The sequence below is a fragment of the Phyllobates terribilis genome, unplaced genomic scaffold (genome assembly GCF_046119375.1).
Source record: "Phyllobates terribilis strain yellow unplaced genomic scaffold, ASM4611937v1 Scaffold_3__8_contigs__length_932513732, whole genome shotgun sequence".
NCBI lineage: Eukaryota > Metazoa > Chordata > Amphibia > Anura > Dendrobatidae > Phyllobates > Phyllobates terribilis.
Genome location: NW_027362763.1, coordinates 69,044,629 through 69,060,076, shown reverse-complemented (window position 1 = coordinate 69,060,076; position 15,448 = coordinate 69,044,629). Strand labels below are relative to the sequence as shown.

Genomic DNA, 15,448 nt, shown 5'->3' with positions numbered 1-15,448 from the left:
CCCCTGGATGTTATGCAAGGACCTGTCTTGTCCTCAGTAGCTAGAGACATTCTGTATTTTAGCCCTTCTCTACTGCTGATTGATGACAGTCCTGGACTGGAGACACGCTCTATAACAGGTCATTCACTTTAATAAAAAAATAAAAATGTTACAACCAATACAAAGACTCACCATGGCCTTTTATTGCATCTGTAAACAATGGTATATTTGGCCTTTCTGAAAATAATTCCGCGTGGTTAATCAGAGCATCTTTAATGGTCTCATAACCACAGAGGACAATGGATTTTGACATTCCTATCTGAAAACTGAAGACTGTGCCGTACTTCTTGGCCAGCTATAAATACAAGAAAGATCATATAAGTCACAAAATGTCGTAAAATTTCCTTAAGAATCCTCCATAGACATCTATAACTTATGACCAGTTATGTCTATAGCGATTAAATAATTCTTAAATTTCAATAGTTCAACCTACAATATCCTTGCAACAGTAAATATAAAGCCAAACTTTTCCCACCCAAACATTCGATTAGGTGATGTTGACTTCTACATTGTGGTTTTCATTTATTATAGAAAAACCTCCATGTGTCTCCAAATCCATCATAAAATAGATACCACTTGGACAATACATAAGAGGAGGTCTGTGAAAGGTTATGCCGAAAAAATAGGACAAGGCCAAGCATGAAAGCAAAAAACACCATGCAACAGCACTATGCAATTCAAGGGAACCTGTCACTCAATTCATGTTGCCCAAAACACGGACGGCATGAGTCAGAGTCCTGATGCACATTTGCAGTTAGGTACAGTATATTTTTCTATGAAATACCCCAGAATTTCAGAGAGAGCATAATTAGAAAATCTGGCCTGGGACCATAACCAGAGATGAGACTAGTTGCTCCAGATAGCGAAAGGCCTGTCAATCACTTTTAGCAGCGTTGTGAAGAGCCGGCCTGAGGCGGTACCGGAATAGTCTCATCTCCGGCTATAGTCCTAGGCCGGATCTTCTACATGTATTTTCTCTTAAGCAATGGAATGTTTTAGAGAAAAACATAGATGGCTGCAATCGTGCAGCCAGGCTCTGATTCATGCTACCCCCAGTGTGACAGGTTACCATTAATGAATGCATGAATTTCACTATTAATACTCATAAAAAAAAAGTTTGTGATCCAAACTGCGTAAGACATCAGCCAGGAGATCTTTTGGATGGACCCCAACTCTACTGAGCAAACTTCTTTATATGCCTGTTGCCTAATCACGCTGAACTAATAAAATTAAATCATTATGATGCTACAAATAAATAATTTATAGAACCTCTGGTATTGACTTCTACACTGATTGTAAACTATCTACGGCCTCTATTAACAATGGAAATAGCTTTCTTCAGGATATTAGTTCCTCCATTTTCTTTATACATAACACCCTATAAACAAGGCGGTCAGTTTTACCTCCACAAATGTTTTATGGGGTCTTCCTATGTCCATTATCTGGATGTTTCCAATGATCGGTAAAGGGTTTGGTCCGGGTGGGAAATTTTTGTAATTTACTTGCTTTTGGTTCCTAAATATATTCACCAAAAATAAGATGACAACGATGAAGAGGAGAACAGTGACCAGGTCCATGGTGAAAGGGAGTTCTGTAAAATTTTAAGAGAGATAGAAAGATAAGTGTTCAATTGAAAATAATATAGGTTCACAAAGATTGTTTCATTACTGCAGAAACATGTACCATAAATCTACAAATGAGTTATAAAAGTAACTACAAGAAAAACAAATCTGATCACAGTAAGTCTATCTGCAAAATCTTTCTTCATGATATGAATTCATCTATAGAAAACTTGCAGAAAAAGTATAAAGAGATGGATCAATATGAAATTAATTGTAAACTGCATTATTGTTATGTAGACTATACTTATAAAATTGCGGTACTTAAAGCATAAATTTGTTAATTTTTTGTGTGCCCACCAGCCAAGACAAGTCGTAACTTTCTTTCATGGAACCCTAATTCTATCAGGCTCACCTATTTGAGACTGAGGCATGGGAGAAATATTCAGCCCCATAAGGAGGCAGTCGCAAAATGCATTTTAAATTTTTAGCCTTTTGGCCAGGTAATTCAAATAGAAAACATTAGGGTCCCAACAAAGAAAGGTCACCTAGTCATGGCTAGTGGACACACATGAATTAGCCAATTTATGTGCTAAGTACCTTAATTTTATAAGTATATTCTATATAGCAGTAATGTAGTCTAAATTTCATATATTCTGTGTTTGCTAATATCTAGTTGCACACAGTGTGCTGCTGCACTTTTTGGTAGCTATCGTAGATAGATAGACAGATAGATGATAGATAGATACTGTGGATAGATATGAAATTGATTGTAAACTGCCATATAGGCTATACTTGTAAAATTTAGGTACTTAGAGCATAAGTTTGTTAATTTGTGTATGCCCACCAGCCGTGACAAGGAAAACCTTTCTTTCATGGAACCCTAGTTCTATCAGACTTACCGCTTATTGACTGAGGCAAGGGAGGAATACTCAGCTCACTGAGGAGGCAGTCGCCAACTCCAAATGAGCTTTACATTTTTGGGCTCCTGACCAGGTAGAGGTAAGTCTGATAGAAAAGGGTCTAAAAAAAGGTTGCCTTATAATGGCTGATGAGCACACACGAATTGGCCAATTTATGCGCTAAGTATCTTCATTTTGTAAGTATATTCTATATAGCAGAATAGCATCCAAATTTCATATATTCAATGATTGATAATATCTGGTATGCACAGTGTGCAGCTGCATTTTTTGGTAGATAGATGATAGATAGATAGATAGATAGATAGATAGATAGATAGATAGATAGATAGATAGATAGATAGATAGATAGATCCAGGCAATTAGAGGCAGCACTCCAAGTGCTAAAGGTTTGGAGCTGCCTGAGATGTTTAGCACTCATAATCTTTATTTTATGCTATCGCTTGTGCTGCACTATTTTTACTTTTCTTGATAGATACAGTGGGGAAAAAAATATTTAGTCAGCCACTAATTGTACAAGTTCACCCACTTAAAAAGATGAGAGAGGCCTGTAATTGACATCATAGGTAGACCTCAACTATGAGAGACAAAATGAGAAAACAAATCCTGAAAATCACATTGTCTGATTTGGAAAGAATTTTTTTTCAAATTTTGGTGGAAAATAAGTATTTGGTCACCTACAAACAAGCAAGATTTCTGGCTCTCACAGACCTGTAACTTCTTTTTTAAGAGGCTCCTCTGTACTCCACTCATTACCTGTAGTACTGGCACCTGTTTGAACTTGTTATCAGTATAAAAGACACCTGTCCGCAACCTCAAACAGTCACGCTCCAAACTCCACTATGGTGAAGACCAAAGAGCTGTTGAAGGACACCAGAAAGAAAACTGAAGCCCTGCACCAGGCTGTGAAGAAGACTGAATCTGCAATAGGCAAGCAGCTTGGTGTGAAGAAATCAACTGTGGGAGCAATAATTAGAAAATGAAAGACATACAAGACCACTGATAATCTCCCTCGATCTGGGGCTCCACACATGATCTCACTCCATGGGGTCAAAATGATCTCAAGAACGGTGAGCAAAAATCCCAGAACCACACGGGGGGACCTAGTGAATGACCTGCAGAATGCTGGGACCAACGTTACACAGGCTACTATCAGTAACACACTATGCCGCCAGGGACTCAGATCCTGCAGTGCCAGACGTGTCCCCCTACTTAAGCTATTATATGTCCGGGCCCATCTAAAGTTTGCTAGAGAGCATTTGGATGATCCAAAAGAGTATTAGGAGAATGTCGTATGGTCAGATGAAACCAAAGTTTGGAACTGTTTGGTAGAAACACAACTCATCGTGTTTGGAGAAGAAAGAATGTTGAGTTGCATTCAAAGAACACCATACCTACTGTGAAGAATGGGGTGGCAACATCATGCTTTGGGGCTGTTTTTCTGCCAAGGGACCAGAACGACTGATCCGTGTATATGAAAGAATGAATGGGGCCATGTATCTTGAGATTTTGAGTGCAAACCTCCTTCCATCAGCAAGGGCATTGAAGATGAAACGTGGCTGGGTCTTTCAGCATGACAATGATCCCAAGCACACCACCAGGGCAATGAAGGAGTGGCTTCGTAAGAAGCATTTCAATGTCCTGGAGTGGCCTAGCCAGTCTCCAAATCTAAACCCTATAGAAAACCATTGGAGGGAGTTGAAAGTTCGTGTTGCCCAGTGACAGCCCCAAAACATCACTGCTCTAGTGGAGATGTGCATGGAGGAATGGGCCAACATACCAGCAACAGTGCTTGCCAACCTGGGGAAGAATTACAGAAAACGTTTGACCTCTGTCATTGCCAACAAAGGATATATAACAAAGTATTAAGATGAACTTTTGTAATTGACCAAATACTTATTTTATACCAACATTTGAAAAAAAATTCTTTCCAAATCAGACAATGTGATTTTCAGGATTTGTTTTCTCATTTTGTTTCTCATAGTTGAGGTCTACCTATGATGTCAATTACAGGACTCTCTCATCTTTTTAAGTGGGAGAACTTGCACATTTGGTGGCTGACTAAATACTTTTTTTCCTGACTGTAGATAGATAGATAGATAGATAGATAGATAGATAGATAGATAGATAGATAGATAGATAGATATGAAATTAATTGTAAACTGCCATATAGACTATACATATAAAATTGAGGTACCTAGAGCATACATTTGTTAATTTGTGTGTGCCCATCAGCCATGACAAGTCATACCTTGAATGCACATTAATTTGAAATGTGTTGCCACACAGACACAAGCTCTCTGCTCAGCAGTATTGATGCCAGCTGCTGGCCAATCAGGGTTCAGCATCTGGCGGCTTATGACGTCACTGCCATGCGTCGGCACGTTGATGTCAGCTGCTGTTTGCTGATTGGCTGGCGGCTGGCATCAGTATGGCTGTGCAGAGAGCTTGTCTCTGGATAGCAACACATTTCAATGGAATGTACATCCAAAGATGCACATTTAACTGAAATAAAGCTTTGACGCCAGTGACCCCCTTGACCGGGCCGCGATCGTCAAGGGGTGTACAGTGCCTGCAGGTTGCATGAGTAAAAAGGATGCCGAGGGAACAGAGGACAGGTGAAAAGATTTTTTTTCTTTTATGTGTATGTGAAGAACGGCACGATAGGGAATATTACTACAATATGGGGACCTGGATGGGGCATTACAACAAGGTGAGGACCAGAATGGGGCATTACTACAAGATGGGAAGCAGGATTCTGCATTATTACAAGATGGGAACCAGGATTCTGCATTACTACAAGATGATAACCAGAATTCTGCATTACTACAAGATGATAACCAGGATTCTGCATTACTACAAGATGATAACCAGGATTCTGCATTACTACAAGATGGGAACCCCAGGATTCTGCATTATTACAAGATGGGGACAAGGATGAGGCACATTACTACTTAGTTCACATTACTAAGATGTATGTCAGAATTATAATATGGTATATGGTGCTCATTGTAAGACATCATTACTGTATGCAGCCAATTTAGGGAAACAAAATTGTAACAATGAAAAAAAAATTCAAAAGAAAGCATGATAAAAAATTGTTGCCACTGAAAAAACTGTTTTATATGTAAACTAAAGTAAACAAAAAAGAGCACGTGTTATTGCCACATCCATAAGGACTCAAGTTATAAAACTACCATAACCTATACGATGGATGCCATTTAAAAAAATAAAATGATCAAAAAGTGTATAGAAAAAAAATTGGTATCACTAAAAATGTATCTTTGTCCTGCAAAGAATGCAGACACCAAATTCAATTTTCTATGTGCAGCCCATATACCCAGCCGAGTTTGCAATCCCTTATCTAGACTGAGTACAAATGTATCCACTTCTTTGCTAAGAGCAGGACGAGCTATGGACAGGATTAAAGATGTTAAAGGGGTTGTGCGGTACTTTAGATTACTCCCCCATGTATCCCCCCCCAGGTCCCTAAGATTTTTTGGAAATACCTTCTGTTGCTGATAATGCCTGTGAGTGGCGCTATCGGTGGCCGCTCACAGGCATCACGTGACCCCCAGCTGCAGCCGGCTCTGACATCCGCTGATGTCACGACAAGTGCTGGCAGCAGCCGGGGATCACGATCTTCCTGGTTCCAAGTGGATGCCAGGCTGTGGGCAGAGTTACCCCCCTGCGTCACACCCGGCATTCACCGCGTGCTCTACCTCTCCCCATTCATTCGGAAAGTGCGCGGTGGATGCTGGGTGTGACGCGGGGGGTAACCTCGCTGGGTAACCCAGCAGCCACCGCGGGGACACCAGCACTGAGTCACGCCTCACTTGTCATGATGTCGGCGCTGGGGTCACGTGATGGCTGTGAGCGGCCTCCAATAGCACCACTAACAGGCAGTATGAGCAACAGAAGGTATTTACAAAAAGTCTTAGGCTGTGTGCCCACGATGCGTTTTGTATGCGTTTCCGCAGCGGCAAAAATGCTGCAGAAACGCTTAAAAATGCTTGGTAGAAGGCCTGCCATGTTCCCCAATGATAATCCGCATGTGCTCTGCACATGCTACGGAAATTTCTGCTGCGGATTATCATTGCGGAAAAAAACGCAGCACTACCAATTATTTTGCGGAAGCGCTGCATATTCGGCACCATTGACTTTCATTGGAACGCTTGGATTACGTATCACTGTATATGTTCATGCGGAATCCAGACGTTTCAATGTGCGGATGGTACCCGGGTGTGAAGGAGAGGAGACCCGGGTACCATAGAACCTGTAAAAAAAAGAATTAAATAAAAAATAAATATTATATTTACCTTCTGATGGCCCCCGGTGTGCTTGTCCTTCCTTGCTGGCAGATCGCGGTGGACTGAAGGACAAGCGCTGACGTCATAGTCATGTGACGGCAGGTCCTTCAGTGTACCGCGTGCTGCCGGCAAGCAGAGACGCATGGAATCAAGACTCCAGGGGCAATCAGAAGGTAAGTATAGATTTATTTTTTTATTTTTAACCATTCTTTGGAGTCACACTATATAAATCCATGCCGTTTGCATGGATTTATATAGTGTGACCAAGTTGTCAAGCACTTACTAAGTGATGCTAAAATAGTTTGAAAAGCGCTTGTCAACCCACATGCGGAAATGCATGTGAAGAACGCTTCACTTCCGCATGTCCCTGGCTGGAAAAACGCATGTACAATCCGCATGTACAATCCGCATGTACAATCTGCATGTACAATCCGCATGCGTTTTTTTCTGCCAGGGAGATGCAGAAACGCTCAGGAAAAAATCCGGAGCATTTCTGCATCGTGGGCACATAGCCTTAGGGACCTGGGGGGGGGGGATACATGGGGGTGTAATCTAAAGTATCGCACAACCACTTTAATGCAAATAGTGGTGTCATTCACTAACAGTAATCTATCATCATGAATAAAGTAAAGAATTGAAACACAAGAGTTGTTTTCATCAAGTACTTTTCACCAACTTTCTGGCATCAATATGTAACAAATTTTATCCCTGAAGGAAAACTTATTTAAACAATTCGTTTCATGTTAAATTTTCACTAAAAATATTTATTTTCTTAAATGATTTCCATTTATTTAGACATTATCTACATAAGACTAGAAAGCAAGTGAGAAGCTGCACACAGATTACTCGGCTACATTGTCAGGATTCCACAGTATTAAATATAATAATAAATATATGCAAGAGCTAAAAAATCAAGAAAAGTGTAGGACAATATAGAGAATGTGTCCTCTTACCTGGAGCCCTGTGGTGAGGAGCGCACAGAGTCCTCTCTTCTGTCTTCTGCACTCAGAAAACTTTTATATCAGCATTGGACATTATAATGTATGTAGCTCCACCTCATACTTAACCCCTAGGAAGCTGTGAGAAAATGAGTCAGCAGTTTTCATTAAACGATCTACATTTCAAATACCGTGGCGTTCCCTACATAACATATTAAAGGGAACCTGTCAGTATCTTTTTACACATGGAAGTATTGGTATAGGTATACAAGAATGATATTTTTTTGTAGAGCTTTGATGTATCAGTCAAGAGAAATCTTGTTTAGAAAACATATGCAAATCAAGAAGGAAGTGCACCGGGGGCGTGTTACTATAATTTGACTGCTTCTTTCAAGTGCAGTGACACGCCCCCAGAGCACTTCCTTTCTGATTTGCATATGGCTTCTACACTAGATTTCTCACAACTGGCCCATCGGATCTCTACAAAAAAAAGTATCATTGTTATTGAGTGACCTGGACTATACAACCAGATAACTAATTTTATGTGTAAAAATGACTGACAGGTTCCTGTTAAAGGGGAAATATTTTATACAGATAATGAAGGTTTCCAACATTATTAAATTAACGGACAAGTAAATTAATGTGTCATAGTACATTCTTACAGTTATCACTGATGTTATATTTCTCCTATCATTCTGACATTTTATCAAGTTATTTTGTAAATTATCTTACTGTAAATGTGAGTTTTTGCAGAGATTTTAATTATTTTTCCATTACATCACCATAGTTATTCCTCCTATTATTCCTGACACCTCTCTTGTAGAGAAAGAACTCGCTTCACCCCTGACTTGTTGCTCGCAAAGTCTTCTAGTCGGTCAACACCCTTCTCTCTCTCTACTTTGCAGATTGTCAGGATTCCTGATAATCTCTGACTTTTACGACCTATAAAGAGAAGAGGAAAATCCATCACAAACAACACATGACACGATAAAGGAAAGAATTCTGTAGTGACATGGAAGAATAATTCAGAAAACAAGCTGATTTTGTCATTTTGATGAATTTCGATTCTTATCGATTATCCCCTTAGCATTTTTTTTCAGGTTTATTTTTCAGGTTTATTTTTCATCTTCACATTTCAAAAGCCAGAATATTCAATTATTCCATCAACTTAGCAATATGAGTTCTTTATACCATCATTTTAATAGCTATAGGGGGTGTAGAAGTCCCCTCTCCATGAGTCCCATAGCAGCAGCATATTGGCTGCCACTATATTGCATGGCCATTGACTGTATTTAGGTATATTGATAGCAAAATAACATATACAGTAATATAATATCATATTTTCACTGCTGTTATTTACTGACCCTGCAAAATCCTTGCCCAGAGTGTTCCTTTAAGGCTAAAAGTTTTGTGTTTCATACAGAGAAAAACAAATTTCACCATTTTCTCTGCTTGTATCCTGCTTATCTTCTATTTTACTTGGCAACTCTCCAATTTGGCCCTATCTGCACAAACTGTAATTGCATAATAGGGTTATTGTATGAACAAAGTACATTTCAAGTAAAAGATCTTGGAATAATATTAAGTTCCTCAATAGGATGTGTTGAAAAATAAATTTTTACTAAATGTGCTCCTGCTTTGTACTGCTCCAGTTCATGGTTGGCACATACCACAGATCCTGAACAGGAAATCATGAGTTACTTGAGTATACACACAACACAGCAGGGGCTTAACAGGTAACACATTTTCCTGCCTGTTTTATCACAGGAGCGAGTGTTTCTGTCATGTCACTAGTTTTGTGAGCTCATCATATATCAAATCAGTGATGTTGGAGCTCCGGTGGACACTGGCTTGAAAAAATTGACTACCTTGCATATACGTAACAAATGGTAACACATTCCGATTTAGGTTTTTGGTAAGGGGAGATAATAGTGGTGTAAAAAACAAAAATGGGAATTTTAAAATATTATATACGCAATTAACTTTTTGCATACCTTTTTGACTATTTCAATTTGGCAACCATACAGTCCCTCAAGGTAATATGCAGCAGGATTTGATGGAGAAGTAAAAGAAAGAGTAGGAGGATGATGAGTCTTAGCATAGTGTTAATACAGGTAAAGGTCACGGCTGACAGGTTGACAATCAGAGTGAAATCAATGGTGGTGAAGATGCTGGCCATGAAAACCAACCATTGCAACAGATTTCGCAGCGCAGCTCAGTTGAACGTTGTAGTCACTGCCCGGTGCCTGTGAATAGCTGTCACTTTACTGCTATTCGCAGATGCCGGAGACAAAATTGAAGAACGTGGAGCACATTGGACCTGCATGGCAACACTTTGGGAAATAAATTGATGATGTAGAGACTGTCTTTTGTCTTACTTTCTGTCTTTTTAAATTTTTTAGTTCTCCTTTTCTGAACTACTTTGGATTTGTTCAGACTACTTCAGACCCACAAGTGATTTTTTTTTTAATTAAAAAAATTGGTGAACGAGGGAAAGTGTGGGAGAGTCTTTATTCAAATATAGTGTTCTTTCTGTGTGTGTGATTTTATTTTTATTACCAAGTTAGTAATGGGGGTGTCTGATGGACATTTGTCAATTACTAACCCCAAGACTTTATGGCTGATGTGATTTTTGACAAATTATAGCTTTCATCAACCCCAACTACTATTACCCCTGCTTCAGGCAATCGGGAAGAGCTGGGCAAATTTCCAGAAGTGGCGCATCTAATGTGATGCGCCAATTTTGTTTTGGCTGCGGGTATGTATTTTTAGGCTGGATAGAGCCCAATAACCAGGGAACTTCCCAGCCTGATGATTTGAGCCTGCAGCTGTCTTCTTTATCTTGGCTGGTTGTCAAATATAGGGGGCAACCCACGTAATTTTTCTAAATTATTTATCTATTTATGAGGTTAAATCACGCTAAAAACACCTGTGTGAACACACTTACTATACATGTGCTTTTTTTTATAACTGCAGATTTACCACATCTAATGCAAGTCTATGATGAAATTTCGCACAGAAGACATAGCAATCCCACAAGAGAAATTGACATGCTGCGGCTTATAAACCAGCACCGCAGGTGATTTTACTCAGCGTAAAAAAGAAGCAGAGAGGGCATGGGTTTTTTATTAATCTCATACACTGTGCTTGTACTGTACAAGACAGCTTTTTGGACACAACGAAAATGTGCTTCATCCAAAATGTTAGCATTACTTATTGTGGGCACGCAAGCAATTAACCCTGCCTATATGCCTCAAATCCAAAACTATCCCTCCTCCACCCGCTAGCCCTACACTGACTGAAGGTAACAGTGGTTTTACTAGAGAAAGGACAGTATGTAGCCCTGAAAAGTACTTTTGTTTTAATGGTGCAGAAGCTGTATACAAGTACTGCAATAGAAATTAAACACTGTCTATATGCTTGCTCTAATCTAAGCTGTGCCTCCTACATTAACTGTCCCTCGACTGCTTCCAGAGGAGAGTGTGCTGAGAATCATGTCACTGGGTTTTATATAAGACCCCATGACGTGATGTGGCCGGCCATTCACATTAATGCCAGTAGCCAACATGGCTACATCATTTCTGTGTATGGCAGGCAATCCCCGCATGTTTATTTGCTATCTAACAGCCGCGAACCATGCGGGGCGGAAACTCGAGCATGGCACTTGAGCACCCACGACACTCGATAAAGTAATGAGCATACACGAACACCCAATACTCAATCGAATATCCAACAGTGGCGAGCACGCTCGCTCATCACTGGCCCAGGCTTCTCAACTTTACCAGAAGACAGGAGTGGAAAATATTAAGCCAATTATGGTTCATCGTGTCTTCTTTTTCTTGTCCTCCTCAGCCACCATATCAACAGGGTCATCATACGGCCCTCACTCCAAAATGTAGAAGGATATCATGCGGCTTTCTCTCATCATTTTTGAACAGGCATCAGGCGGCCCTCAATCGTAATTTTTAGAAGGTAAACAGGCCTCACTCATTCATAGTTTTTAGGGGTCATCATGCGGTCTTCGCTTATGATTTTTAGAGGTTAAACAGGCTGCCCTCGCTCATAATTTTTAGAGGGTTATCAGGAGACACTCACTCAAAATTGTTAGAGGGTAAAGAGGTGGCCCTTGCTCATAATTTTTTTTAAATTAATGAAAAAAAAATATTTTCTGAGGCCCTCCTCTATGTGTCTTCCAGGGTATATTCCGTTCCCTCCTAATTTTTGGCAGCCCTTGCACTTAGTGCATAGGTTTTACCAGTCTAGGAGTCCCACTACTTAAATATGGTAAAAAAAAATTTCTGAGGCACTCTTCTACATGTCTTCCAGGATGTATTGCAGTCCCTCCTTTTAATTTTTGGCAGCCCTTGCACTTAGTACATAGGCTTTATGAGTCTAAGAGTCCAACTACCTAACAATTTTAACAGAATGTGTATAAGGCCCTCCTTTAAGTCTAATACGGGGTGTATTGAAGTCCCTTTTCCTTCTAATTTTAGGTGGTTTTGCATTATCAGCATAGGCTTTGTGAGTTTTAGAGTCCCTCCTTCGTAAATTAAAAAAATGTGTCTGACAATGTAACACACACCACATGGCCAGATAAGGTAGTAAAATGTTAAAATTGCATTTACCGGTGACTACTGGTGGGTGTAGTTTTATATCCCCCTCTTCTATGTCATCTTCTGTAGTCATAGGCGACTGTGAAATACGGTAAGAGATGGTCCCACTCTTAAAGGATGGAGGAGGCAGGTATTATTTTTTCTATTTTTAAATTTACCTTACATACAAGTCATTATACAGGAAATAATGTTTCCTAACTTTTTTTTCCTGCAAAATCCATTTTATCTTCAGTTTTTGTATGATTTTTTGTCAGTCCGTAAAAATGGAGTTGTTCCCAACAGCGACTTGGGAGTCAGAAATATGTCCAGGTGTCTTGGTCTTTCCATTCCATTTCAGTGGTGTTCCCATCCATTTCAGTGATTTTCCTGCCCTCCCCAGCCCTCCTGTTAGGGTCTTTTGGAAAAATGTTCAAGTTTCCCATTGACTTCCATTATACTCAGTACTCAAATCGAGTCCGTCCGACCTGCTCGATTCGAGTACTAAGCACTTGAGCATTTTGGTGCTCAATCATCACTAATCTTAATAGGAATAAAAAAATCACACAGATAGTGGGCAAATAAATAAAATAGGAGGTGGGATTTTTATCTTATTTTTTTTTATTACAAATGAATTATAAACTCATGATAGTAAAAGAAAAGTAATTATTTCACAATGAACAACATCATCCTTTATTGTAATAAAACATATATAGATGGCACTATGTGACAAAATAATATATATATAAAACATGCCAATTGTCCCTTGAAACTAGCAACAGGGGGACTGAAGCAGCAATCTCACATGTACTCCTTTTACCTATGGAGGGCTCGATAGCTCCTAGGCCACTTCCACATATTGCTCTTGTGATGGGAAACAAACCTAAGGTCCTGCACATTCTCAATTTTATTATATTTATTTACTAGAGTTAACGTGTGTAATGTCATCATTAATATATCGGAAGTCATCATTAATATATCGGAATATTTAAAACTTTTTCTTGGAGCTCTTTCCAAAAGTTAAGGCTAGAATTGAGCAAGTGAATCAGTTCTAAAAGTATCATTTTCTCTTGAAAATTTCCTTCAAAATTCGGCCTCTGAATTATCCAAATTTTTAGGGATTCATTCACGAAAATCATGCAATTTTAAAGCTCAGGAAGGGGTGGAAAAAACATTGTACTCAATTTTCCTGAGCCCTCCTCCTCTTACTTAATCCACTGTCACAGTTTCCTGCTTGGACTTATATTTGCTTCTTTTTGGTTCTTTCTTCAGTCCAGCACCTTTCCCAGTTGACTAGACTCCACGTGGTCATGTGGGGCATAGCGCACTTGGAGAAAGTGATGTGCATCATGGACTACATGACCATTTGGGCATATTCAGCCATGGAAATATCAAAAATAATACTAAAGAGTAGCAAACCATGAGGCAGTGGTGGCAGGACAGGCAAGAAGAGGGCTCAGGAGAGGTAAACATAAAATCAATTATTTTTTCAACGCTTTTCCATCAGATTCCATTTGCACCTAATTTTCTCATAGAGAATCAAATCTACACAGAAAGTGGGCCCCATCGCCCTTACTTTCACATGGATCTGCTAAATGTTTAAAGATAGGTGGGCATTAAAACATTTTGAAGTCCAACACCTGCTTGAAATCAAGCCAGTGAAGCTGCCTACGCTAAAGTATATCCCTCATACATAAGAAATACATCTAGCTTTTGTATTGTAAAATTTAAATGAACATCAATTGTGGCCAACCAGTAGACCTGGATTTACCTGGAATATGTAAACTGAGGACCAGAAGATCTTTACCTTAGGGTGTTTTTCTGATGGCCTTGACTCTGAGGTAGTAGAGCTATTGGAAAGTTTGTGCGTCGGTAGACCTGTGTCCAGTCCTATTGATTAAAATGCTCATTGCAGAATTATATGAAGGCTCATATGAGTCTTGACTAGTGCTATTAGCAGATCTCACAATTCATGATGGCTCATATAGACCAGTAAAGAGCAAGTCAAGTAGCAAGGAATGAACATTATGGACATTCAAGAAGAAGGCATAGCTATGGAGAAAGTGCAATAAAGAATTGTGGGTCAGTCATATTTAAGGGGAAAAGGGACATGAAAAAAAAAAAAAAAAAAATTATAGCAGCATCCTCTGTCCATCACATGTCCATGTTCCTTGTATCCTGGTAGGTTACAAAATGTTGATCCCAAACTGAGTTTGTTGATACACTTACAATTATTTCATTTTTTCTGAAGTGATGTATCCTTCACATTGGGAATGAAGATGATCGTGGTCTATCTGCGAGACACGGCACAGATTTCATAAGGTTGGGGGGCATTTGTTGACCCCAAAGCAGGAGTAAGGTCCAGTTTAGCTCCAGGTGGTGGATGAAATGTGAAGTTTTGCAACAATGATGTAAAGAAGAGAAATATCTCCATTTTAGCTAATGTCTCCCCAGCACAACTTCTTTTCCCTAGAAAGGAATATAACATAAATAAATGAAAGAATTCTGACCGAAATCATTTTTCTTTGATCAGTTAAATTTAAAGTGGATTGAAGCTACTACAGCATCTAAGTAGTAAGACAGCATGAATGTGCTCCCTCTTTCAACCCATTGACTCCACTGCAGGGTATTGATTGCATACTTAATTACATACCAACATTTCATTCACCTCTAGTGGGAATTCCTTCAGAATTCCTGACAATACCCACTTACGGGATATGCTTGCATAAACTCCTTAGCTTTTCCAGTCTTTCTTGGCAAAATCAACACTTTTGACAAGTATGCAAAAGGTCTCCAACTTCCATTGCAATCAATAAATGGTCTGAGGGTCTGCCATTTATGGAAACCTATTAAAGGTGTTGTCCACTAACCGAAAACAACCTTCTAAGTAACTTTATTTCTCTTTGTAAAAGAACAATGGCTTTGATAAAAAAACAAAAAAAAACCTTCAGAAAACTTAGGGGTTAGGTAGAAATAAAACAAGAGCAAAAACAAGCGTTTTTTTGACTTGGTGACATGTTCTCTTTAACTGATGTTGTCAAGCTGGTAGAATTAATTTTTTAATTCCTGAATATTTTTACTTCACTAAATTAC

At 39.3% G+C, this 15,448-nt stretch overlaps 1 protein-coding gene and 1 pseudogene across 2 annotated transcripts in view; both read right to left on the bottom strand.

Moving 5' to 3' along the window:
• Nucleotides 1–8,019, bottom strand: part of LOC141258833 (cytochrome P450 2K4-like) — a 46,617-nt pseudogene extending 38,598 nt beyond the window's left edge.
• A 5,002-nt stretch (nucleotides 8,020–13,021) lies between these two features.
• Nucleotides 13,022–15,448, bottom strand: part of LOC141258826 (cytochrome P450 2C29-like) — a 34,130-nt gene continuing 31,703 nt past the window's right edge. For both annotated transcript variants that reach the window (XM_073673990.1, XM_073673992.1), the window contains one exon: nucleotides 13,022–14,824. In XM_073673990.1, coding sequence (XP_073530091.1) covers nucleotides 14,646–14,824 — 179 coding nt within the window. In that variant the 3' untranslated portion in view covers nucleotides 13,022–14,645. The remainder of the gene's footprint in view (nucleotides 14,825–15,448) is intronic.